Source organism: Lampetra planeri, chromosome 21 (assembly GCF_965212315.1).
Source record: "Lampetra planeri chromosome 21, kcLamPlan1.2.h2, whole genome shotgun sequence".
Taxonomy (NCBI): domain Eukaryota; kingdom Metazoa; phylum Chordata; class Hyperoartia; order Petromyzontiformes; family Petromyzontidae; genus Lampetra; species Lampetra planeri.
The window spans coordinates 8,318,543-8,344,279 of record NC_136127.1 but is presented as its reverse complement, the minus strand read 5'-3'; the positions used below and the strand labels follow the sequence as shown (position 1 = coordinate 8,344,279).

Sequence of the window (25,737 nt, the reverse complement as noted above, 5' to 3'; positions counted from 1 at the left end):
ACTTATGTGTAGTGCTCTGTTCAATTGTGCCTCTTTATTCCATTGGCGTTTGGGGATTTTTTTTATACTTGGGGCGACAGGGTGGCGAGATGTTATCTCCCTCACCTGATGTGCAGGAGTTTGTGGATTCGATTCCGACCCTGACGCCTGCTGTATACTTGAAGTGTGCACGGTCTCCCCGTGGTCGCGTGGATTTTTCTCTGGGTCCTCCGGTTTTCCCGTCCACATTTAGAAACACGCGTTTCGAGTATTTGACTGCTATACATTTCCACGACATTAACAATTGTGTCGGGTGGTTGCGGGTTTAACGACACGTTTATATTTACGCGATCTAACCCCCCCCCCACCTCAAAACCCTCTTATGGATAATATTGGTCGCAAAAGCCTACGTGTTAAACCAAATTAAGCTACAGTTGTAGACACCCCTGTTACGAGGTGAATCCTGGGGGATGCTACCTTGGTGTGATGGTGAACACGCTGGACTTTTAAGTATTCACACTGTGCTTGAAGAGGTCACTGTTTTTAATCCTCCTGGTATTGTAGTTTTTAAATAACGTTTATTAAACTAATTTGCCTCTGTCTCCACCCAGCAGTACAACATGAGTACACCAGAGATCGGAGCAGTGTAGGTGTCACATGGTCGGGTAAATTTTGGGTAGTCCCACCGCTTCCAAAACCTCTGACCAGCATGGAAGTGTAGGTCAAATGCCCTCTAGCGGGGCTTTCCAGAGCCCCCTCAAGTTAGGGGCCCTTCTGCCAGCAGTGGTCTGAGGAAAGAATTGCAGGACTGCACCTTTATCTTCATGTATTTTAGGGCTGGTTACGTTCGGTGCGATAGAAGTTCGTGGTACGAAATATGTGTGGAATGAAAATCACTCGAGTAGGTTATGCTCGTCCATCTTGTGAATGATAATGATTATTGCGTTATAAATCCAGGTGTGGTGTAGTGCAAAATCTAGGTTCATATTCTTAGGTTTTTTCGGTAAAGTCACGTAGGTAAAACATTATAAAATAAAATAAAAATAAAAATCACGACGTTTCGGAGGCAACACAAGCTTCCGTCTTCAGGTGGTACCGTCACAGCCACGACAGCTGTATCAAGTAAATGAGAGATTGGAGAAGGTGGTGGGGCAAGGGCCGCATACTTATTATGAACATGGTAAAGGCTCAGCCTTTGTTATGCAGTTTGTTCTTAGTCTCAAGCCTCACCTTACCAACCATTATATAAACGCAGTGGTAACTCCTGCAATCTTTCATTTACTTGATACAGCTGTCGTGGCTGTGACGGTACCACCTGAAGACGGAAGCTTGTGTTGCCTCCGAAACGTCGTGATTTTTATTTTATTTTACTTTTTAATGTTTTTACCTACGTGACTTTACCGAAAAAACCTAAGAATATGAATCATTGCAGTCACGAAAGCTTCAAATCTATAAATAAAATAATTCTCACGACGTTTCGGCCACAACGCAAGCAGCCGTCCTCAGGTGAAAAACAGGTATGTCGGGAAGACAGCGTCAGATGCTGTCTTCCCGACAGACCTGTTCTTCACCTGTTCTTCACCTGTTATTCACCTGAGGACGGCTGCTTGCGTTGTGGCCGAAACGTCGTGAGAATTATTTTATTATTATGTTTTATTTTTATTATTTTATTATTTCCATTCTACGTGACTTCACCGAAAGAACCAATAAGATGAATCCCTGCAGTCACGAAAGCTTTAAATCGAAATTGTAAAACAATTGTAAATGGTGTGGACTTACTCTCCAACATACCGGTGTGCAGAACTGGTAACGAATTGGCATGTTTTGTTTATGTCACAAACTTTACTAATTGGCTGTGTCTGGTGGTGGTGGGTTTAACGACACATTTTATATTTACACGATCTAACCCCTCAAAAGAACATCTGATGGATGATAATAATAACAAAAACTAATGAGACTGGTGCTGTCATGGGAACATGGAATGGTCGCCACTGGCTGAGGATCCAACAGCTGACGTGAAAACAACATGTTGGACACGATGTGTCTGGGGATGTTTATTATTTGTCTTGCTCTGTCATACACTTTAAAGTGTATGTAATCCATATGAACACGGACAAAATAGACAGTTTTATTGTTATAAATAGGTGTAAATGTCGAATGCATGCACTTAACTCGTTCTTGACTACAGATACGTGTAAACCGGCTGATTGGTTAAAATCTGCGTCGCAGAAGTTTTAGGGCAAGTTTCAGCAATGCTTAATTTAATCTTAATAATCCCGAGTTATTCTGCACTGCATGATTTATTACAAAATGTTATGAGTTTAGCTGCGGGACGTGTGGTGCTTAACATTGTAAATCACGCTGGCTTCAATCTACTCAAGTGATATGGAGCTCAGATAGATGTACTGGTGGTGGTCAAAACGTTTGCAAAATTAGACTAATAAAAAGCAGAGCTGACGATGTCATGCCTAATTTTAGCACTATTTTTACTCAAGTATTCTAAGGTACTGTGAAATAAGCAATGCCATGGTTGTACATATTCAAAATGAACGAGTCACTATACATATTATTTCCCAAACGTTTATTCTGCTTGTGCTATCATATATCACGTGATTAGCAAAGTTCCAGTGAAAATCTCACAAAGCAGTGCATCATCCTGTGTTGGAGAACAGCCCGCTGAAGGTGACATCATGGAACGACTTCTGAAATCAATTAAAGTGACCTTTTATCCACAATCAGGGTGGTGTACTTTCCAATGCACGCTGCTACATAAACGTTTGTCCTATGGCAGCCAAATAACATTCTCATAGGTGGATTTTTTCGTCTCAAATGAAGTGAAACACCTAATTTAACATGGGTGTTTTTGTGGCGTCATCGGTAACTGTTTTGAACCATCAACTCATTACACTTGAGGACCCGGTTTAATTAGGACCCGGTTTAATTACGACTCAGTTTACGCGAGTCTACAGGTCTCGATGTCAGTCTCGGGGACCTATGTAAATCAATCGCAACCGGGCTGAGATCATCAAATCACAATACTTGAGAAGCCAATTTAATTACGGGTGGCTGCCCCGAATAAAACCCAGGATCACAGCAGTGCTGGTTAAGTGCTTTGATCCCCGAGGAACCCATCCCAATTTTCTCTCTGCTTACTTTTCGTGTCCTGTTTCTTCAACTGTTTGACTGGTCCCCTCATTCGTACATATACACACAATGACAGCAGGTTACCATGGAGGGGCATGCAAGATGCACATCAATCGCATGGCTGTGTATCTATGCATGTATGTACATGTAGGGAATCCTTCCTTGTTTTATCCTCATGAAATTACACAGCCGCCCTTTTCTTTGAAGGGGTTCTTGTCCTCGGGAACTCCTTTCACCAGTGGGTCATCAGCCATGTTCGATTCTACGTGCGCCAGGATGTCCGGAGCAACTTTGGAAATCTGCAACACAAAATAACCATTGTGCATCGTGGTGGAGAATGTTGTGCATTGTGTAGTTTTGCGTCGATTTAGAACCCATTATAGAGAAGGGTCCTTGCCTATAAACATCAGGTAGTCCACCAACATTGGTTCAAGCATAACGGCTGATGAGACACGGAACGTCGAAACCGGTATGGAGTGTGCTTGTATGGAATCAATAATGTTGATAAAAAGCACTCCCAGAAGTCTGAGCGGTCAATGCGTTGTGTGAAAGATATTTTTTTAATGTAGAGAGACATATATGGGAAGCAGGAATTATGGGTTCCGAAATCTGGCATGCGGCAAAAGACGGAAATATGGACCGTGATAAGCATGTGTGCGTGTGTGACTTGTATGTATGTAAAATTTGTAATGGAATTTAGTTTTCATTTTTAAAGCCTCAGAATGTGAACACGAGACAGAGATGCACATCTCGAGAATGTGAAATGTATTTTTATTTTTGTTCAGAGCAGGAAATGAGGGGTAGAATTATATGGAGCAGAGAGATAATTGAGATGGCATTAATTCTAGATTTGAAGCTTTCGTGACTGCAAGGATTCATATTCTTAGGGTTTTTTCGGTAAAGTCACGTAGGTGAAAAATTAAAATTAATAAAAGTAAAATAAAATAAAAATCACGACGTTTCGGAGGCAACACAAGCTTCCGTCTTCAGGTGGAACCGTCACAGCCACGACAGCTGTATCAAGTAAATGAGAGATTGCAAGAGCTCCCACTCCGTTATATATACGGAGTGGTAACTCCTGCAATCTCTCATTTACTTGATACAGCTGTCGTGGCTGTGACGGTTCCACCTGAAGACGGAAGCTTGTGTTGCCTCCGAAACGTCGTGATTTTTATTTTATTTTACTTTTATTAATTTTAATTTTTCACCTACGTGACTTTACCGAAAAAACCTAAGAATATGAGATGGCATTATTGTACGATGGAAATGCAAATTAAGACACTTCATAGAGAGATGGTAATAGGCAAAAAGAGAAGATTGATGATGGCTTTGTGCATTGGCAAGGTTTATACCCTGGGATTGGTGATGTCGCAGTCAGAGAATGCTACCAATGACTCAGGTTAAACATTTTGGCCATGCACATGAGTGGCAATCAACATTTCTTCATGGCCTGGCTCTTCACTCTCAACTCAGTCCGACGTAAATGTGGAGCTGTTGCGATCATTGTTTGTACTGGGAAGAAAAATGGCACGGCATGTATGAGCACCACTTAATGCGCCAGGCCAGCTGTAATAAGTGATCGCTAACAGCACTTATTCAAACATTCAAGATAAAAAGACAGCTAATTAAATCAACATTTACCAACGCAATAACTAAGATGAATCTCAAACTGATTCTCTGCCTAATTTAGATTTTTGTACACGCATAAACCCTCGTCCTAATTTACATTTTAATAGCAAATTTGCGTTGTAATATCGAAGAATAATGAATACAGAAAAGCGAAGCAGAGTGATTCGTACTCAGACTGCATCGAGATAACCGCCACCCCGAGTTTCCCACTCGGAGCGATGCAAATGACACCCAAAAGCCATCGGCGGTCGACTCAATGCGAGGAGTTCGGTGGAATATGAAATATTTGAGCAAGTGGATATCGGCAGCGGCGGTAGGCAGAAGCAAACCCAAGCAAAAAGTTTACAGCTCCAAACATTTTACCTGCTGGAGCATGTCATAATCTGGAGGAGAGCACTTTGTGCCGCTGTGAAATGCATTTCAATTCCTTAATTATATACACTTACTTTGATCTGTATAGATATATAATGCAAAATATCAATCACTTATATGCTCATATTACGGCTCAATAAATCATTTACTCTCGTGCGTAATCCTGTATGAATCTCAGCCAGCATATCCTTTATTTAAACCAGGTGGGAACACAATGACATTCGTTATTTATTGTACGTAACGGACACCTGGGGCAGCGTAGTTCAAAATGCAAAAAATACCAATTTTTTTTTAGGGTAATTGTGAAATGTGTGTTTCGGCTCTGACACCAGCGCAGAGTGCAATAGTTAAAACAAAACACAACTATTGGAGCTAACGAGTGTCTCAAGCATCAGCTTTAGGGGCTGGCGACAGGCTATGGCCAGATTTTTGAAGGCAATTCGTTGAGGTCTCCAGACAGCTTGACTTGGAATAACGGACTCATTCAATGGCGAGTGCTGTGCGATAACCGCTGGGTTATTTCGGTCATCTTATTGTACATTTTTATAATTTGTATTTTATATTATAAACACAAAGGACTTGCGAATCATGTCAATTGTGATGTTTGTATTATTATTAAACATGCAATGTATTTTATTACTAGCCAAGCATCCCAATGATGAAAAATTACATGCAAACTACTGTACTTAATTAAGATAACTACCCAACTGTGAAAACTTGACAGGACCCTCCCGAAAAAGAGCCTTGAGATTCGGTGAGGTTTTTGTTTTCCAGAGGAAAACAAGTGGAATAATAATAGTTGTGGTCAAAGGATCTCAGTGTACCTTTCATATGCTCTGCACTGGCTAAATTCATCTGCATAGCAGCGAAGCTAATCTGGTAAAATTCGACAGTCCCAATAAGTGACTAGTCAGTGTCATTGTAACATAACAATAATACATATGTCATTAATTATGCTAATAATTAGTTATCCAGCAAAGCCTCGTTGAGACCCAATAATTATTTCAGAAGGATGCTGCTCCATTTGGGGGGGGGGGGAAATGGAGAATCCGGAGAAAACGCTCGGCACTGCCATAGGCATTGGAATGGGGAGGTTGTAATTACGGTACAGCAACTCCCTCGTTATCCACGAACTCACTATCCGCAATTTTGTCTATCTGCGAATCGCATCTGGAACTCTACACGACTGCATCGAGAGAGAGAGAGAGAAAGAAAGAAAGTGATGTGATAAAGTGATGAGAGAATGTGATGCCAGAAAACGATGAGATAAAATGATGAGATAAAGTGATGAGATAAAGTGATGAGAGAGAGAGATAATTTCTCGAAGCTTCAGAAAGCATCTGCAGACGTTGCGCGTACGAAATTCGTTGGGCAACGTCATTATGAGCGACATTTGCTATTCACGAGGATCTCCGGAACGTAAACCCTCTCGGCGAATAACGAGGGGACACAGTAATGGTTTTTCGGTAAAGTCACGGAGGTAAAAAATGAAAATTTAAATTAATAAAAGTAAAATAAAAATCACGACGTTTCGGAGGCAACACAAGCTTCCGTCTTCAGGTGGAACCGTCACAGCACGATAGCTGTACGGTTTCACCTGAGGACGGAAGCTTGTGTTAATAAAAGTAAAATAAAAATAAAATAAAAATCACGACGTTTCGGAGGCAACACAAGCTTCCGTCTTCAGGTGGAACCGTCACAGCACGATAGCTGTACGGTTCCACCTGAGGACGGAAGCTTGTGTTGCCTCCGAAACGTCGTGATATTTATTTTATTTTTTATTTTACTTTTATCAATTTTAATTTTCATTTTTTACCTCCGTGACTTTACCGAAAAACCTAAAAGAATATGAATCCTTGCAGTCACGAAAGCTTCAAATCTAGAATCTACGTACCTTCTCCCGTGTAAGCTTTACTTCTATCCGGAGTTGCTCTGCCTCCATCTTCGCAGTATCCTCGGGCGTTCTCTCTTCTTCCATCGCGAGGCAGTTATTCTGCTGCCCCTGTGTGGATCAATCAACAACACCCTCCAGTCATCAGCGCTCTGCTTGGGGTTTCGCGGTTGTGATGTACAGCCCTTCGATGTCATTTCGGATTGTACTGTGTGCTGTTCGGCATTCGTATGTCCGACGTTTCGCTCTACACGCTGCGGATCTTCAGGAACTGAAATTCAGTTCAATCCAATTTAGTTTCCGTGCAGCGAAACGTCGGACATCGGGCCGAAACAACACGTGGTGAAATCTGAAAACATGTCAGAGAAGCTAGTCGTCGGCATTATTGCTAAAGTTTGTTGACCATGCTGTACGTTTGCCAACACAAACATTTCAACTGTGAATATGTGCACATTCCAAATGTTAAAATAGCTACATTAATACGATTCGCAATAGTTTATGGATAAGTGTCAACCTAAGCTGTGCATGTGCAGTTATCATAGTATTTTTTTTATCTCAATGGTTAGTTATTACAAGTCGCTTTTAGTAATCTGCCTATCACACCAATGCCTCTGGAAAATGAGCATCACCCCCAGCCGACATGTATTGCGTGTTGAGATTTAGTTGCTACATAAATCAAATCACTCATTGACCAAGGGCCCCTTTCAAGAGTTCTAAGCCTGGCTGTGGAGCGAGAAACACGATACCGCGCACAACAAACACTATTTAAGAATTATAGATTTGAAGCTTTCGTGACTGCAAGGATTCATATTCTTAGGTTTTTTCGGTAAAGTCACGTAGGTAAAAAATAAATAAAAGTAAAATAAAAAATAAAATCAAAATCACGACGTTTCGGAGGCAACACAGCGAGCGTGCTGTGACGGTCCCACCTGAAGACGGAGGCTTGTGTTGCCTCCGAAACGTCGTGATTTTTATTTTATTTTTTATTTTACTTTTATTAATTTTATTTTTTTACCTACGTGACCGAAAAAACCTAAGAATATGAATCCTTGCAGTAACGAAAGCTTCAAATCTAGAATCGCCTATCATAGTCAAAGCGCCCTCACAACTGTCACAGCATGGGGAGGCCTTCATTCAGCGGTGGATGTACAAAGGGTTGTGAATGATTGTTATGCCATATTTATATAAGGTCTTGCATTGTTAGAGACACGGATATTGGCATGAGTGGTTCTCTGATGGATTAACCTGTCACCTATTCGCAATGGAGAATAACCACGAGCGTCGGTCTACACAATGTGAGATGAACATCTCCCCCAGGACCAAATCAATGAGAAATCAATTTGACTTTTTTAAACTTGTACGTATGAATCAATGTGCTTTCACAACTTAAAATGACCCGATATACAAATTAGAGCAGCTGTGTATGGAATCTGTGCATTAATGTTCCAAACTTATTTTATACCTTCCATTCCACTAACAACATGTATCATCATGTATTTATATATAAACATTTGAATGACAGTCCGAATGTTAACCAGCATCAATCACTGGTAAACGCTTTTAAAGCGGACACAAGAATACTATTTCAGAATATTCGTCATTACAGCGAATATGCTTTGATATTTGTTTCCCTTCACATTTTTCCCCCCTTCCAAAAATGACAGCGTCCCGACTCTTTTCGCCCGTCTCTTAAGCCAACGCGACCACCTTCAAAAGGCGAATCGCGGCACACGTTTAGCACTCCTACATTTGACATCGGCCGGTAAAACGCGCGCACTGCCGTATTATTTTATCCCTCGTGTCTTCTCACCTACGAGTTGATCAGGCTGCTCGCTATAACGATCTTGAGGGCGCACGCGTGCATTGCAAGAGGCGCATCGTACCTTCGTCTATATCTCTGTGATGTCGCCCATCGGCTGCTTCTCTCCTCCCTCCCTCCTCCCGCTCTGATTAACACGCCGTCGCCCAAACGTGGCTATTTAGACCAAGGGTAAACCTCTAATCCGTTATAATCCTCCCATGAGCCTTATCCCCCCACGGCTTCTCGGACATCCTTTGGCTTTCGCCCGTTTTTTCAAAAGAGAGCGCATGTCAGTGCATTGCATTTTTTGTTGTCGATATAATTATGGTCTTAATGCTGTACGCCCTGTTGATGATATTCATTGTGATAATTGGTTTTTTACCCTTTTATCTGGCAACAAAACTGACACCACGTGCGCCTTTTGGCGTCATCTGGTCCAACACCATGTGAGACTAGGCTCTAAGGAAAGCTGTCTCGGGTGTGGACCAATCAACTTCAAGGACAGTGCATACATTATCAGAGTTATGTTTTTTGTTTGCATTATGACTGCAGGTATTGTGGTCTATGCAAACATGACTCCTCGTAAAAAAAGGTGTCAGTTTTGTTGCCAGATAAAAGGGTAAAAAAACAATTATCATATCTTGCTACTGGCAAATGAGGTTCCAATGATATTCATTGTGTTTGACGGTACACCTCAAACACACACTGGCGTGGCCATCAACGCACCGTTGCGTGCATCTGCTTTATAAATGAAAACAATATAAGGCTGTTCAGGGTAGTGCGACTACGGCCATGCGACTGTGGACCGTATAGTTATTCCCACGGAGACCCACAAAGTTAGAGCGCTGTAGCTTGCGACTCACAGAGACTCAGATCGAACGTTGAACTTTGTATGAAACGACTAACTCTCAAGACGCGAAACATAGCGGTGGTAAGGGGGAATATTACATTTTCGCAATGTACGTAACCAACCCTGCTCATCGAAAGTTATACGGAGGCGCATAGAAACGCATGGAGAGACGCAGAGATAGAGCCACACAAAGGCACCAAAAGAGACGCACAGAGACAAATAGTCACGCACAGACATGGATTAATGGCGTGGCCACAGTCGTGCGATTGTGGCCATGCAACCCAAATACGTCTTGTAGTGGCATCGCGAGATGTCACCCTAGAGGCACAGCGTGCGGTGTAGCGACACCGCATACACCACAAGGGTGTGGGTGTATACTCTTAGGTTTTTTCGGTAAAGTCACGTAGGTAAAAATAAAAATAAAAATTATCATAGAAATAAAATAATAAATCACGACGTTTCGGAGGCAACACAAGTCTCCGTCATCAGGTGGGACCGTCACAGCTACATTTTACTGTATCTTACTGGTGTGGGTGTAGTACCGGCCCTAGAGGGGCCCGGTGAGCACTGATTGACAGTGCTGGATGGCACCACCCTTGGCGTGCAGTGCCAACCCTACAGGACAGGGTGTTAGGAATGAGGTTACTAAAGGCCATGGCACTCTGGTTGACCCGACAGGACACGTGACCAGTTAAGCCTACAAAGGGGCCCCAAGTGGGGGCTATAGGCGTGGTCACGTGGTTAGCATCCAGATCCTTCCCTAGGATTCTGGAATGTGGTCGTGGCCAAGGGCGGAGCTAGCCACGCCGCAGAGAATATAAGCCGGGTCCCCAGAGAGACCTGCGTTGTTGTTTATCCTGAAGAAAGCTTCGTCTACGTTCTCCGCTCAACGAGTCTCCAACACGTGGACCTGGACCCGAGCTGTGGTCCTGGTCCGTAGTTGCGAGTTATGTTGTAATTAGTGCAGTTAGCCTGGTGGTCACCACCTGGCTAACTAGACCAGTCACGTGGTAACTAGTGTAGCTAGCCTGGTGGTCACCACCAGGCTAGCTACACCAGTCACATGGTAACTAGTGTAGCTAGCCAGGTGGTCACCACGTGGCTAACTACACCAGTCACATGGTAACTAGTGTAGCTAGCTAGGTAGTCACCACCCGGCTAGCTACACCAGTCACGTGGGAACTAGTGTAGCTAGCCTGGTGGTCACCACCAGGCTAACTACACTAGTCACGTGGGAACTAGTGTAGCTAGCCTGGTGGTCACCACCTGGCTAACTACACCAGTCACGTGGTAACTAGTGTAGCTAGCCTGGTGGTCACCACCTGGCTAACTACACCAGTCACGTGGTAACTAGTGTAGCTAGCCTGGTGGTCACCACCTGGCTAACTACACCAGTCACGTGGTAACTAGTGTAGTAGCCTGGTGGTCATCACCTTGCTAACTACACCAGTCACGTGGTAACTAGTGTAGTTAGCCTGGTGGTCACCACCTGGCTAACTACACCAGTCACGTGGTAACTAGTGTAGTTAGCCTGGTGGTCATCACGTGGCTAACTACACCAGTCACGTGGTAACTAGTGTAGCTAGCCTGGTGGTCACCACCTTGCTAACTACACCAGTCACGTGGTAACTAGTGTAGCTAGCCTGGTGGTCACCACGTGGCTAGCTACACCAGTCACGTGGTAACTGGTGTAGCTAGCCTGGTGGTCACCACTATAGGTTGTTATTCTGTTAAGGGGAAGTTTCCCCGTGTGTTGGAGTTAAATAAATGTGTTGCCTCCCAAGTATGCGTCTGCGACTCGGTAGAACTCACTACACGTGTACAAGAGGTGTATCGTTCGCGGTACTTTCCAAAAAAAACCCCGGCATAGTTAACCACTGCACTCTGCGCTCCTTCACCTGAAGCCCTCTTGTCGTGGCGAGACCTGGACGTTGTCATACGCAAGCGTGGAATCGTGTGTTTGTGATTGGCAACGATTAAAACTCGTGTTGTACCTGCGAGCACGTGCAACGTTTGCTGTTCGTACGGAAGGGCCTGCCGACAGAGGTCGCAACCGGGTACCCGATACCCGTACCCTACCCGATACCCGGCTACCCGTACCCGGCCGGGTACGGATAGCCGTTTACGACCCTGGTGCGGTCGGGTACGGGTACTGGTAGGCCGTGAGTTACTGGTGAGTAACCGTTTGTCACTCATTTCGGGTAGGGTACGGGTAGGGAACGGGTACCCGTACCCGGCCGGGTACGGGTACGGGTAAGGAATCAAAACCCGTTTGCGACCTCTGCCTGCCGAGCACAAACACAACGTTTCACCCCGTGCACCCTACACAATGAAAGCAATGCACGCGACAAGTGCGAGATGCGTTTAATACACCGCAGGCTCTCTCGACGGGTGGCGGTGACCTGGGGGAGGCCTTCATCCAGCAGTGGATAGAACACGGCAGACGGTGACAGAGTACGCAGGCGGTTGAGACGCGGTCACTTATCAGCGCACGGCGCTTACAAGCCCGGCCGCCCGAGTTCGACTCCCGACTAACATCAGTGGCATATACAGCTATATATACAGTATATCAATTGGTACTGGGCGTCCACTAAGTCGACTCAGCCTTAAATGAGCACCTGGTGCGGTGACTACAAATCAGCGCCGTGACTGGCTTCATAGCTGCTTGATATTCCTGCAAGACAGTCACGCACTTGTATTATGCGCTGGCTTTAAAGTCAGTTTTTTTTCCACGTCTGATATCAACTGAACTTCAAACTCTTGTCAAATATCCCGGGGTGCATGCCGTCTAGGATGTGTATAGCTACAAGCGTTATAGCCAGGTCACCCTGAATGCACCCGACATCGTTGTTTGCCTGTGGGCAGCTTCAGAGAACAACACGAGTAAAACAAATGTCCCTTAATTGGCACTGATTTAAATATGATCAAAGATAATGGTCGTACATTACTTGCACTTGCGTTGCTTTATGTCTCAAATACAGACGTGTTGTGCAGTGTACCACGTGACCACGAATCGAGACACGCTCATGCTTAAAAAAAAGACATCGAATTTGCATATAGACTCAAAATACACACTGTCATCTGCTCATGCACGTTAGCAGTTTCATTTCCGAGCATATTATTGTACACTATATATTTCACAGAATGCTGCTCGGCTTGAGTGGTGGTTATTGGTGTAAGGGACTGCGACTCGAGTACAAGGTGTGCCCATTGATAATACAAATCATTACTGCACCCTATATATCCCTATAATCATATGAAATGGTTTATAGGAGTATGTATGTTGAACTTCTTTTACGCCGTACATAGCCAACTGAGCGTATATCGAAGGTGCGGGGAAAGGACAACAAACTAAACACTAAAAAAGGTTTTAAAGAAATGAGTTTTAAATCTAGATGATTTAAAAGTGCAGAGCTCAAGTGGCTTACCAATATCGGAAGGAAGAGCGTTCCAGACGGTCGCAGGAGGGCATCCAAAAGCGAGCGATGCAGTGACCGTCTTTGTTCGATGGCCAGCAGCCAAAATCCGCTGCGAGGATGACCGGAGTTCACGCGATGGTGATATGACACAGTGAGGAGAGAATAACGCGAGATGGATTGTGGCGTGCCAATATAATTCACGGAACAGCGTTCCGGGACTGTCTCTCACTCGCGAGCCGGGTGATGGTAGCTTCACACGTGGCCGGTAATACAACACTTTGGAAGGCGAAGGTTGGTGTATCGCACCAATAATGTGAAACCCTCTTCGCCATCTTTCGATTTAAAGCGTTCGTGACTGCAGGGATTCATCATCTTGGTTCTTTCGGTAAAGTCACGTAGAAGGGAAATAATAAAATAATAAAAATAAAACATAATAAAATAATTCTCACAACGTTTCGGCCACAACGCAAGCAGCCGTCCTCAGGTGAAGAACAGGTCTGTCGGGAAGACAGTGTCATTCAGACGCTGTCTTCCCGACAGACTTGTTCTTCACCTGAGGACGGCTGCTTGCATTGTGGCCGAAACGTCGTGAGAATTATTTTATTACGTCTTATTTTTATTATTTCCCTTCTACGTGACTTTACCGAAAGAACCAAGATGATAATCGCCATCTCTTTATATCTGTGTGGAGATCGAGTGTTGCACCCTCGCGCGAGGCGTGGGTTTCCTTCCACGTGTGTAATAAGCACGCATCATTAATTTGTTTAAAACGACTTCAAATGCAAATCCAATGTAGCAGGACCCTTTTGAAAGAAAAGAGTCGTGCGACTCAGTGTGGCCTTCCTGGATAAATAAGTGAATTACGGTATTATATTATGATGCACAAGAGGAAATGGAGCTGATTCACACACGCACAATATTTGGCTCGCCATCGAACAAAGATGGCCACTGCATCGCGCACTTTCAGATGCACATCTGCGGACGTCTGGAACGCTCTCCTCTCCGATATTATAGAGAGCCACTGGGAGCTACGTACTCTTAAGTCTAGATTGAAAACTCATTTCTTTCCAACTGCTTTTTGCGTTGAGTTGGTTGTCTTTCGCCCGCACCTCCGATTAGCGCAGTTGGCTACGCACGGCGCGAAATAAGTTAAACGCACGTGCGTACGAATTGTGCGTGCGTAACGCAATTAGTTAAAAAAAAACATCTCTTCGTGGTGCACGGAAGGGCAGCCACCCTCACCGGTCGCTTGATTGATGAGACCTCGCGTTGCCCTTGCGGGACTCGGACTGAGCCGATTTTGTCCTGTCGTCAGCAGCTAATCTCCGCTATTACTTACAGCAGCCGGGCTAATGCGCTCACGTCTCAATCTTCTTTCGAGAAAGCACTCCCCCGTGGTTTGCGCTGGCTCAGCTTAAGTGGGAATTAAGCAAATGTAAGCAGAACTCCATTCTGTGTGTCGACGTACAGAGAGTATAGATAATGAAACGTACACTCTGTATGCATTTAGTTCATCGGCCTATTGGCATTCCTGACCGACGTCAAGCTGCAATTGTTAAAGCGAGGAAACTCTGGAACGGTTTTCAACATTCCAGCTCTCGTGAGCAGTGTCGGATTCAGCTCGTACGGCGCCTGTAGCATATGTTATGAAGGGGCCCTATAATAACAAAAAACGTAAATATTCAAACAGAAATGTTCAGCTTGCATAGTTAAGTAATTGTATTTTTTCATTTGCTATGCAGCCAGATAATACCACAAATCGCTAACCTTAAACACCCAGTCGTTCAGAAAAGTTGAAGGCACTATAGTACTATAGTAATAGAGCAAGTGCAGAATCACTGAACCGGAATTGATAGCTTTAAATCATTTAGCGCGGGGCCCTTGAAAGTGCGGGGCCCGTAGCATGTGTAGCTACTTTTGCTACTGGGATAATCCGGCACTGCTCGTCAGCAAGAGTCTGGGCTTGTTTAACAAATGCTGCCAGATTACCAGATGTTCAGATGTTCTTGGCAAGAGCACACCTTTAAAAATACGGGACCTTCAATACCGTTCACAAATTAATTCGGTACCGCATTGCTTGTGGAGCAATATGAGCAGAACTTCGTTCTCTCTCTCCAAGTGTGAACTAATACGTTCAGACCATCAGCATAATGGCTTTCTAGACCAGCATTATCACGCAGTATTTGTTTAAGCAAGCATACGCTTGGACCTACTGAAATCGTTTGGGTTTCACCAGCAGTCAGGCTTGTAAAAAAAAAACTTGTGGAATTACAACGAAGCTTGGCTCCTACATATGCACGACTCACAAGCAATTATATAATTTGCATTCGCTAAACATAACTTTTGTTTTTGCAACAACATGCGGGCCCGGCAAGCCACACCGAGAGCTCCCAACAACAGGATACATTAACATACTCTTAGGTTTTTTTCGGTAAAGCCACGTAGGTAATTTACCTACGTGACTTTACCGGATTTTGTTGTTGTTGTTAATGTATCCTTCTAGATTTTAAGCTTTCGTGACTGCAAGGATTCATACTCTTAGGTTTTTTTCGGTAAAGTCACGTAGGTAAATTAGTATGAATCCTTGCAGTCACGAAAGCTGCACATCTAGGATACATTAACAACAACAACAAAATCCGCAAGCATTCATTGTGGACGCGGCGAAACCACGTGAAAGGGGGCGAAACGAAAGGGAGCCCCCCCACCCCCCGCTGGCTCAGCCAAGTGGGGTACCTCGCGAAAAGAGGGGAAGGTGACAATTTAAATTGGGGGGTGGGAGAAGGGGAGACAGAGGGGGGAATTATTTGTGTATTCTAAAATTGGAACACATCACGGCTCTAATGGATAATGGTCGACGGTCAAGGATGATGACGGAGTGGCAGCCGAAGGAAGGAATGTAAAACGGCACCTCCTTGCCGGGATGGTGCGAGTCAGGAAGCTCGTGGTCGCCAGGTGCTGAGTGGATCGATACTAAGCAGGGCTGTGAGAGATGGCAGGCGGGTTGGCACTCGGGAGACCTTCATCCAGCAGGAGGTCTACCATGGCTTCGCCCTCCTGCCAGCCCTGTCTGTCGGGCAGAGGCGTAGCTAGGGGGGGGCAGGGGGGGGGGGTACATGTGTCCCCGGGCGCCAAGGTAAAGGGGCGCCAAAATGAGGCTTACAACGTTACATTATAACTTATTGCGGCGGGCGCGGCAGCCTGAAACTACTGCACAAATCTACACCTCAACCTAAACGTTTATATATCCCGCCACACACAGCCTACATGGCATGTAATTACATTTTGGTACGTGATTAAACGGGGGGGCGCCAATTTTATAGTTCATCCCCGGGCACAAAATATCCTAGCTACACCACTGCTGTCGGGCATTCGTTTAAATGGAATGTAAAGTCCTCTCAGATGCCCGGCATTGACGTAGAGCTCGCTGTACGCCATACAGATGAATCGATTGATATTATTTTAGAAGAGGCGTTGTGGATAAGCATATTAGGCGTGACTCATGTGTTTGCGGAACACGTGGCCGTTTCTCAAGCAGAATGAGGCATTTCACCAATCCGCTGCGGCTCTGTCGTGTCAAGCGGTGGATATGACTCATGGGCAGTGATTAATATAAACATTGAGAGTCTGGAACGTTCCGGGAATTACTTTTTGGCACGTCACGTCTGTCACTTTACTTTGCTCGTCAGTCATTTTTTTTTAAATCAACGTGTTCATATGGTGATGGGAATTTGGGGTACGATAATAGAGGATTATTATGGATAAGCGTCACTTGTACTCTAGTGGTAGTGCCTTATGCCGATAATCCCTGCTCAAAGCCAGCCGAGCACAGTTGAGAAAAGTAGGCGAGTGAGAATTTAAGTCCCGATCATAGTACCGTACGGTACTTTATCAATAGCGATTGTAGATATGACGATTCATAGGTTATTATCGTCTCTAACGCTCACTCCACATGTGTAATACCGTTGACGACTCTTGACGCCGGAGTTGGAGGCACACGGGTTTATTTCACAGCACAACAGTGGGCATATAACACTCGAGGGGGTATCGGCCCCCTCACCCGGCAAGCTGGGAATACACACGCTAGCTACCCTAGCCTGCCTCTTAGTCCTCCACTAACGGGCTAGGGGAGGCTGTCTGGCCCGACACTGGTCAGTCGGGCTACGGTACCCGGAGTCCCAGAGCACTAGCTCTGGTTCTCGGGACCACGCCGCTGGCTCGGTCCTGCGCGGCCCTGACAAGGGCGGCGTCCCAGGGGAGTCCATGGCTCTAGCTAGACGATCTTCGGTCTTCACTGGTTTAGCTTTAACATTCTCCCCGAGCCCTCTCACACATCCCCTTTTTATACTCAACCCCCGCTGAGGGGTGGGGCCTCGGGCTGCCCGGTGCGGACGTCGTTGAGAGCACCCCCCCCCCGTGCACTCACGCAGCCCCGCCCACTGTGTTTGTTTCCCATAAGCTGCCATGCATAACGGCTCTCTCTCTAACACCCCTACATCACACCCCCCCCGCATAGCTTGCAGCCGTCCCGGCTGCCAACATACAAAAAAAACGACAATAAAAGCGCATTTACCCCCTGACCGCGCGTGTGCCTCACTATTTTTCAACAATAACAAGAACACAACAAGAACGCAACAGCAAGAAGAGAAACCAACCCGACGCACCCCCCCCCCCCCCCCCCGAATAAATACGAATTCCGTAAAACAGCATACATACGATTTGCAGGGAACCCACCACACACCCAACACATGGTGAGCCCAACGCATACGCATCCAATGAGCGGGGAACACACCATTCACACAACACACAATGAACACAACCTATGTACACATCTTCCGTCCTCACAACAGTCTGCGCATTTTAGCGCGCGTCCTTGCAGCGGGCCCCTCACACGGGGTAACCCCGGGTGGCGGACCGTCCTGTGGCAACAGTCCGTCTTGGGGTGAGTCCTCATCCGACGCCGCGTGACCCTTGGCATCCCCAGGTGGGGTGATCGGGCGTGAGCCCGTCACTCCTGATGCACCTGGAGGTGGCACAGCCGGCAAGGCATTAGGTGAGAGCGACGGAGACGGACCCTGTGAGTCGGCCGACCCCCCACATGTTTGGCCACGCGTGTGTGAAGTGGGGATGTGTACTGCGACGAATGGTTTTAATCTAGAGGGGTGCACGAACCACCGCCGCTTTCCCCATTTGATACGCACGCACTGCGGTCGCAACACCTCAACTACCTCCACAGGGCCCCGCCACGGCCGCACCAGCTTAGAGGAGGTTGCTAATGGCACCTGGGGACAGTGCAGCCATGCCTTGTCCCCCGACTTCCACTGCAGCATGTGCGCCCGACCCCGTCTGAGTCGCTCGTTCGCTTTCTGACGGAGGTCAGAGTTTTGTATGGCAGCATCCCGTGCCTCTGTCAATTTGGCCAAATTAAATTTCACGTGGTCAGCCAATTTAGTTTTTCCCTGAGGCGCGGGGATCTGCAGCTGGGCACGAACAGGCGGGTCAGGTTCGCGGCCGTACATGAGGTAGAAGGGTGAAAATCCCGTAGCTGCGTGGGAGGCCATCCGGTACGCCGCCAATACCCCTTGAATTTGCAAGTCCCAATCGGTCTGTGAGTCCGACACCTGCTGTGACAACATTGACGTGATGGTCCGATGCAGACGCTCGACCATCCCGTCAGTCTGCGGGTGATACGGGGAGGTACGAATTTTCTTCGTGCCCAGGAGCTCACAGACTTCTTTGAGCAATTTACCGGAAAATTTTTTGCCCTGGTCGGTCAGCAGCCGCTCCGGAGCACCTTTGTCCAGGACATAACCCTGAACAAAGGCCTCCACGATGGCTGCTGCCGACTGGTTGGCAAGGGGCCAGGCCATAGGCCAGCACGTGAAATACTCCACACCCGTCAACAAATATCTATTGCCCCTGGGTGTGGCGGGGAATGGGCCCAAAATATCCAGCGCGACGAGTTCGTTAACTCTGGACACTTTGATTGACTGCAAGGGTGGGTTAGACACACGTGCTGACGGTTTTCGTTGCGCGCACCGAGGGCATGACCCCAGTAAATCCCCGACATCCTTCGTCATGCCTGGCCAAAAAAAATCGAGTTGGAGTAAGGCGAGGGTCTTTTGGGTCCCCAGGTGTAGGAGGCGCTCATGTGCGGCCCACACCGCCTTGCCCCGCAACCCCGAAGGGACCACCAGCCGATGTCGATGGGATTTCCCGTCCCAATGCATCAGCAGACCATGCACCAATTCCCATGCGTCGGCATCACCCCTGCCCTGCCCAGCACAGCCGACGCGACGACGCAACCTGAGGAGAGAGGTATCCTCCATCTGGAGGCGCCCCCATTCATTGACGGGCAACCCCAACAGGGAATCTTTTCCCTGTTGTGCGATTGAATTAGGAACCAATGTTTCGTTGTCGCCGGCGGCCGCCAGGACCAGAACCGGTATGTCCCCTGCTGGCCTGCAACGTCCCGACCCCAGGAGGCATGCACATTCGGAGGTGGTTGGCATGCGCGACAGAGCGTCCGCATTGGTGTGGCGAACACCCTTACGGTAGGTGGTTTCAAAATCAAAATCCTGGAGGATCTCCAACCATCGGGACAATTGTCCCGATGGCTGTTGAACTCGCAGGGCGTACTGCAGTGCCGCATGATCTGTGCGGACGGTGAAATGCCGACCGTACAGATATGGGCGATACTGTTGGATGAAATAGACAATTGCCAACAGTTCCCGACGGGTGACACAATATCTTTGCTCCGCCGGAGACAACACCCGACTGCCGTACGCAACCACCCGTTCCACGCCGTCAACCACCTGGGAAAGCACGCCCCCAATACCTGTGTTGCTCGCATCGGTGTCGAGCAAAAAAGGCTTAGAAAAATCGGGGTAACTCAAGGGAGGAGCTTTTACCAGGGCGTCCCGAAGGGAGCAGAAAGCAGCCTCCTTCTCCTGAACCCAGTGGAACCGAACCCCTTTTGATGTTAAAGCGTGTAGGGGTTTCGCAATCGTCGCAAACTCTGCGACGAAACGTCGGTAATACGACGCGAAGCCAATAAAACTCCTGACCTCTCCCACCGAGGTGGGAGTCGGCCAGGAGCTGACGCACTGCGTTTTGGCGGGATCGGTAGCAATACCTGAGCGCCCTACGATGTGTCCCAAATAACGCACCGAATCGCGTAACAGATGACATTTTTGGGGTTTGAATTTCAAATTAGCAGCCCGCATCTTTAGGAAAACCGCCCGCAACCTCTGGAGATGTTCGTCAAAAGTTTTACTAAAGACGATAACGTCATCCAAATAAATCAGGCACGAATCCCATTGCAATCCAGCCAAAACCAATTCCATCAAACGCTGGAAAGTTGCCGGCACTGAGTGGAGTCCCATCGGCAACCGGTTGAATTGGAACAGGCCGTGCCGTGTACGGAAAGCAGTTTTAGGCTTTGAATCATCGTCCAGAGGTGCTGCCAGAATCCCGAAAGTAAATCCAATGTGGAGAAGAATCGCGCTCCCGCCAAGGCGTCCAGCGATTCATCCATCCGTGGGAGCGGGTATGCGTCGGCAACCGAAATTTTGTTAAGGCGCCGAAAATCAACGCAAAACCGCAACGAGCCGTCCTGCTTTTTAACCAGGACGATCGGCGCTCCCCAAGGGCTGGTGGAAGGAGAAATGATGTCGGCGGCTAACATGTCATCAATAGCCGATTTGACATGGTCCTTTTCGGCGGGACTTAACCGAAACGGATTCTGGCGTATTGGCGCGCTGTCACCCGTATCAATATGGTGACGCAGCAGATGAGTGCAACCCAAATCGTATTTGTCCCGACTGAAAACGTCGGAAAATTCCCGCAGTAGCGTTTTAAGCTGTTGACGCTCTGAATTTGACAGGTCCGTCGATCCCGCACAAAGCGCCTCGAGCCACCCTTCATCGCTGTCCGAATGTGGTCGTGGTGCAGGGACAGCACTCACGTGATTCGCGACGGGTTCCTCACAGGGCACCGGCGTCGCGTGAGCAAGCACGGTCCCCTGCGGGACCACCACCGTCTGCGAGCCCACATTGAGGACCGCGATGAAGGGGTCTCCGTCCCCTCTTACTATGGTCTGGGCCGGAAGTAAATGAGGTCCACTAACCCCGGCCCTAGACAGCCCCCGCAGAACCCCTTGGGCCCCAATGCCCTTAGCGAAGGGCCGCCGTAGTTTCAAAGGAACCAACATTTGTGCCCCCGGAGGAACGCGCACCGTTCTATCTACAAACGCCGGCACCGTTGCGAACGCCGTCCGACTCGTACCGGGGGATGGCAGAAACGCCATGCGTCGGCCCGACGGGAGCTCAATGCATCCCTGGTCGATTAATATCCTAATCGGCATTTTGGCCAGGAAGTCCGTCCCCAGCAGGCACGGAACCACCAGCGAGGAGGAAACAAAAATCGGCCCAGACAATTTAATATCCCCGATACAAATTTGGGCTCGAATCTGTCCGATGATGCCAAGTGAGCCCCCGTTAGCAGCAAAGAATGGCACGTTAACAGGCATCAAAGGACGGCTCTGGGCAGGGAGAATATTGTAAATTAACTCCGAAATAATGGTCGCCGATGCTCCCGTATCGACCAGGATGCGCACCTCGACCCCGTCGATGTGCCCCACAACGGCCGACGACCCCGACGACGCGGCTACAACACGATGCAGCGTAGAGCGCCTCTCCTTCGGTGCCGATGTTAAAGTGGCGAGGGCGTCGCTGTCGAGGAGTGCTGGCAGCGTGCGGAGAGCCTCGGCGTCCGTCCACTCCGCCATTTCCTGGTGAGCGAGGAAGCGCCGCTGGAAGCCGCCCCAGTCGCCTTCCTCGCCCACAAATTCTTTGAGTGGAGGTAGCCGCTGATGTAACGCAGCGGCTGCCGCGGAAGGTCGCACTCCCCCGTCTCCCCCACCCGGCTGTGCCGCCACTCCGTCTCCCCCACCCGGCTGTGCCACGACTCCGTCTCCCCCACCCGGCTGTGCCGCGGCTCGAACAACCGATGGCATCGCCGGTCGCACCCGTGGTGACGTGCCGTCCGTTGGTGATGACGCGGCAGGTACTGTATGCCCGCCGTTGGACTCGATGCTCAACCCGGCCACGCCCTCAACAGCAGCTGCGGCGATGGCGGGATTTTCAAACTGGTGTTCCGCCGAAATGGCGGGAAGGCACTGTGGTCGTCGGCTTTCGTCGCCCCGTGGCGGTCCAGCAGCCCCCAGCTGAGTGATGTGGTCCAGCATGCTGGCAGCGGCGTGTAGCAGCTCCATCAGCTTGGCGTGCGCCTGCCTCAGCCCCTCTGCCGACACCTCCCCACCCTCCTGTTGCTGCGTCGTAGCCGTATCTGGCCCCGACTGCTCCGTGCTCTCTTCACCCGTCCTGGGCTCTCCGACTGCAGCGGTGTCCTCCGCCCACGGTATCCTGACTCGAGCTGTCCGGCGCGTGTCCATGTTCGTAGATTTTTACTTCTGACATCAGATGTAATACCGTTGACGACTCTTGACGCCGGAGTTGGAGGCACACGGGTTTATTTCACAGCACAACAGTGGGCATATAACACTCGAGGGGGTATCGGCCCCCTCACCCGGCTAGCTGGGAATACACACGCTAGCTACCCTAGCCTGCCTCTTAGTCCTCCACTAACGGGCTAGGGGAGGCTGTCTGGCCCGACACTGGTCAGTCGGGCTACGGTACCCGGAGTCCCAGAGCACTAGCTCTGGTTCTCGGGACCACGCCGCTGGCTCGGTCCTGCGCGGCCCTGACAAGGGCGGCGTCCCAGGGGAGTCCAGGGCTCTAGCTAGACGATCTTCGGTCTTCACTGGTTTAGCTTTAACATTCTCCCCGAGCCCTCTCACACATTCCCTTTTTATACTCAACCCCCGCTGAGGAGTGGGGCCCCGGGCTGCCCGGTGCGGACGTCGTTGAGAGCACCCCCCCCCCGTGCACTCACGCAGCCCCGCCCACTGTGTTTGTTTCCCATAAGCTGCCATGCATAACGGCTCTCTCTCTAACACCCCTACACATGCAAACGAATCGTATTTGTAAGGATTGATGTTTGTTGTCAGTATGTTGCGTATAATGGGTCCACGTGGGTTCACGTGACCCCTGTCGCAGCCACCAGTGGTCGCTCCATTCACCTGCCGTGTCCGTTCGCTTCGATTCCCCGGCGCGGCAGTTAAAGCAACGGGCACCTTCCTTGAATCTCCCCACTTCTGTCCACACAGCGGAATAAATCAGTCCACCGCGGTTCGTCGCTCGTCATCTCTCGTGTGGTGGGGGGTAAAGTGTGGGTGACTTCCACTTGTTCCGAGACGCCTGTATGAGGGCTCTCTAAAGCTCCCTCTAGTGGAGGCGCTGCTGCCAGGAGTGGCGTGAGAGGGACAATTTTTTCAAAAAAACACACTCGAGGTAAGAGTGGATGACTTGAAATGCTGCTTTTTTCTTCATTACTTTGGGTCTCATTACTTACACGTCAAGTATATGAATATTTTATGTACAGTTGACTTGTCTCGCAAACTTTTCAAACCATTAGGCGAGCAGTACTTAATGTGCGCGGTTATATTTGCAGATTTAACTGCCGCGGCTTGATGGATGAGCAATCTACAAGTTAGTACAGCGGAGATTTAATGGAATGTCAGATATACTAATAACCTACAGCAGTGGCTGTGCAAACATAGCCTAAGTTTTTAATTACACATTTATATTGGTTTCTTTGGTGGATTTCAAATCACGTGTCACGCTGTGTGCTAATACTATGACCAGGCACTATCTCGGGGCGATATATGTTTTTACTGATGAAAAATAAGAATAGCTTTTATCCTTCCTGGCAATAAAACAGGTTTTAAGATTCTCAAACACCAAATTGATACATTTTGCAAGGTTGATCAAGTCCGCAGTTACCACCCTTACCTGTGGGTTATAACAATATAGAATTATATCACACTATATTAGAAACAAAAAATGTCGCTGGTTGGTTGGCTGGACAGAGGGAGGGAGGGATGGACGGATGGAAGGTGACATCTAAAGGGCGCGTGGGCTGCTCGTAATTCTAAATACACATACAGATACTCCGCCAAAAGGGTTGGGATGCGTTATATCTCACAAAACTCAACACACGGATGAAATATTTTAACTCTCCCCTTGATACACTTTGTCCAATTTAGCCGATCTCATTTGCTTACGACACTTAAGCCAAGGTCGTTAGAAATAAGAGTGTCAATTATAAACCAATTGGGGTATCCATACACGGATCACTGTGTCTATGTGTTGACGTCATGGCGTATGGATGGACGGTGTTGCAGCCATACGAAAGCGTGTGGTGTGAACAGGATGATCCATTTATAGATATCTCACTTTTTTCTCATGACCCTCTTTCCTCTCAACAGGTGGTTGAATGCTGTGCTGCGAAAGCGATGACTCCGTATGTTACAAAGGGGAGAGTGTGTGCTTGTGTTCTTTTTTGTCTTGGTTTAATATGTGCCATGAGATGTTTGGGAGACGTTGAAATCAATGCTCAGCGTTCGCCCCTAACGTCTAACCTATTTTCTTGGTTCTTTCGGTAAAGTCACGTAGAATGGAAATAAAAAAATAAAACATTATTAAATAAATAATTATTATTATCAATCTTAATTTGGAGCTTTCGTGACTGCAGGAATTACGCTTTGGTTCTTTCGGTAAAGTCACGTATAAAGATAAAGTAATAAATTAAATAATAGCTATTATTAAATTTATTATTTTATCTGTATACGTGACTTTACCGAAAGAACCATAGCGGAATAATTATTATGTTTTATTTTTATTATTTTATTATTTCCATTCTACGTGACTTTACCGAAAGAACCAAGAAGATGAATCCCTGCAGTCACGAAAGCTTTAAATCGAAGTCTAACCTATTATTTAAATTGGGGTATCTGTAAACGGATCGCCATGTATTATACATAATCACATTGTAGCAGGGCTTCAGGGGGGGGAGGGGGTCACTTCAGCGTACAAAAGGGTCGCGGTGAAGGGCGAATGAACACGTGGTGCTTAGGCGGGCACGTACACACACGTGGGTTGGTGTTGAGTGAAGGAGGGCGCGTGACACGTGTGAGAATGCGAACGGTCGTGATGTGTGCGCGGTGCGTCTACTCAGCGCTGAAATACAGAATCTCAGAAGCGTCTTCGCGAAACAGTCGATATCGAGCGGCCATGGTCAATCCACTGCTGGACGAAGGACCATCCCCAAAGCTACCGCCACCACATATTACGATTCTGAGATGCAATAATATCTATAAGCCATAACAATCATATAAAATACAAAAGGCAACGGGGGATAGAGGGGAAGTAATGAATGTACTGCAATTGAAAAGAAACACAAAAATGAGCGACAAATTAGGACAGAGAAGACCTTTATTTTCTTAACCAGTTGAGATTATGGGTCCTTGATTTAAAGGGAGACCTGCGTTACAAAATAAAAATGTGTCCAGACAACGTTGTAGTTTTTTTGTCAATCCACTGCTGGATGAGGGCCTGCCCTGCACAGCGTCGGTTATAGTGGCGTCGTTCGATCGTACTTCGCTATTTTGCACAGAGGGAGCTACCCAGGGCCGGTTGTCAACTCGCCACTGATGTTAACCTGGAGCCGAGAGTTCAATCTAGACACTCGCCGG

General features: G+C 47.6%; 1 protein-coding gene across 1 annotated transcript; it reads right to left on the bottom strand.

The window, feature by feature from the left end:
- Positions 1-2,545: 2,545 nt before the first annotated feature.
- On the bottom strand, positions 2,546-13,188 carry LOC144724630 (guanine nucleotide-binding protein G(I)/G(S)/G(O) subunit gamma-11-like). Its single transcript, XM_078603913.1, has 3 exons — positions 13,095-13,188; positions 7,019-7,126; positions 2,546-3,422 (listed from the first exon to the last, which is right to left on the bottom strand). The coding sequence occupies exons 2-3, from the start codon at positions 7,100-7,102 to the stop codon at positions 3,297-3,299; spliced, it is 210 nt and encodes a 69-aa protein (XP_078460039.1). The 5' UTR covers positions 7,103-7,126; positions 13,095-13,188; the 3' UTR covers positions 2,546-3,296.
- Positions 13,189-25,737: the final 12,549 nt, after the last annotated feature.

Excerpts from the sequence above, each read along its gene's own strand:
- LOC144724630 (XM_078603913.1), bottom strand. The coding sequence starts at position 7,102 with ATGGAAGAAGAGAGAACGCCCGAGGATACTGCGAAGATGGAGGCAGAG. Across the intron at positions 3,423-7,018 it reads TAAAGCTTACACGGGAGAAG|ATTTCCAAAGTTGCTCCGGA; the intron begins GTACGTAGATTC and ends TTTGTGTTGCAG.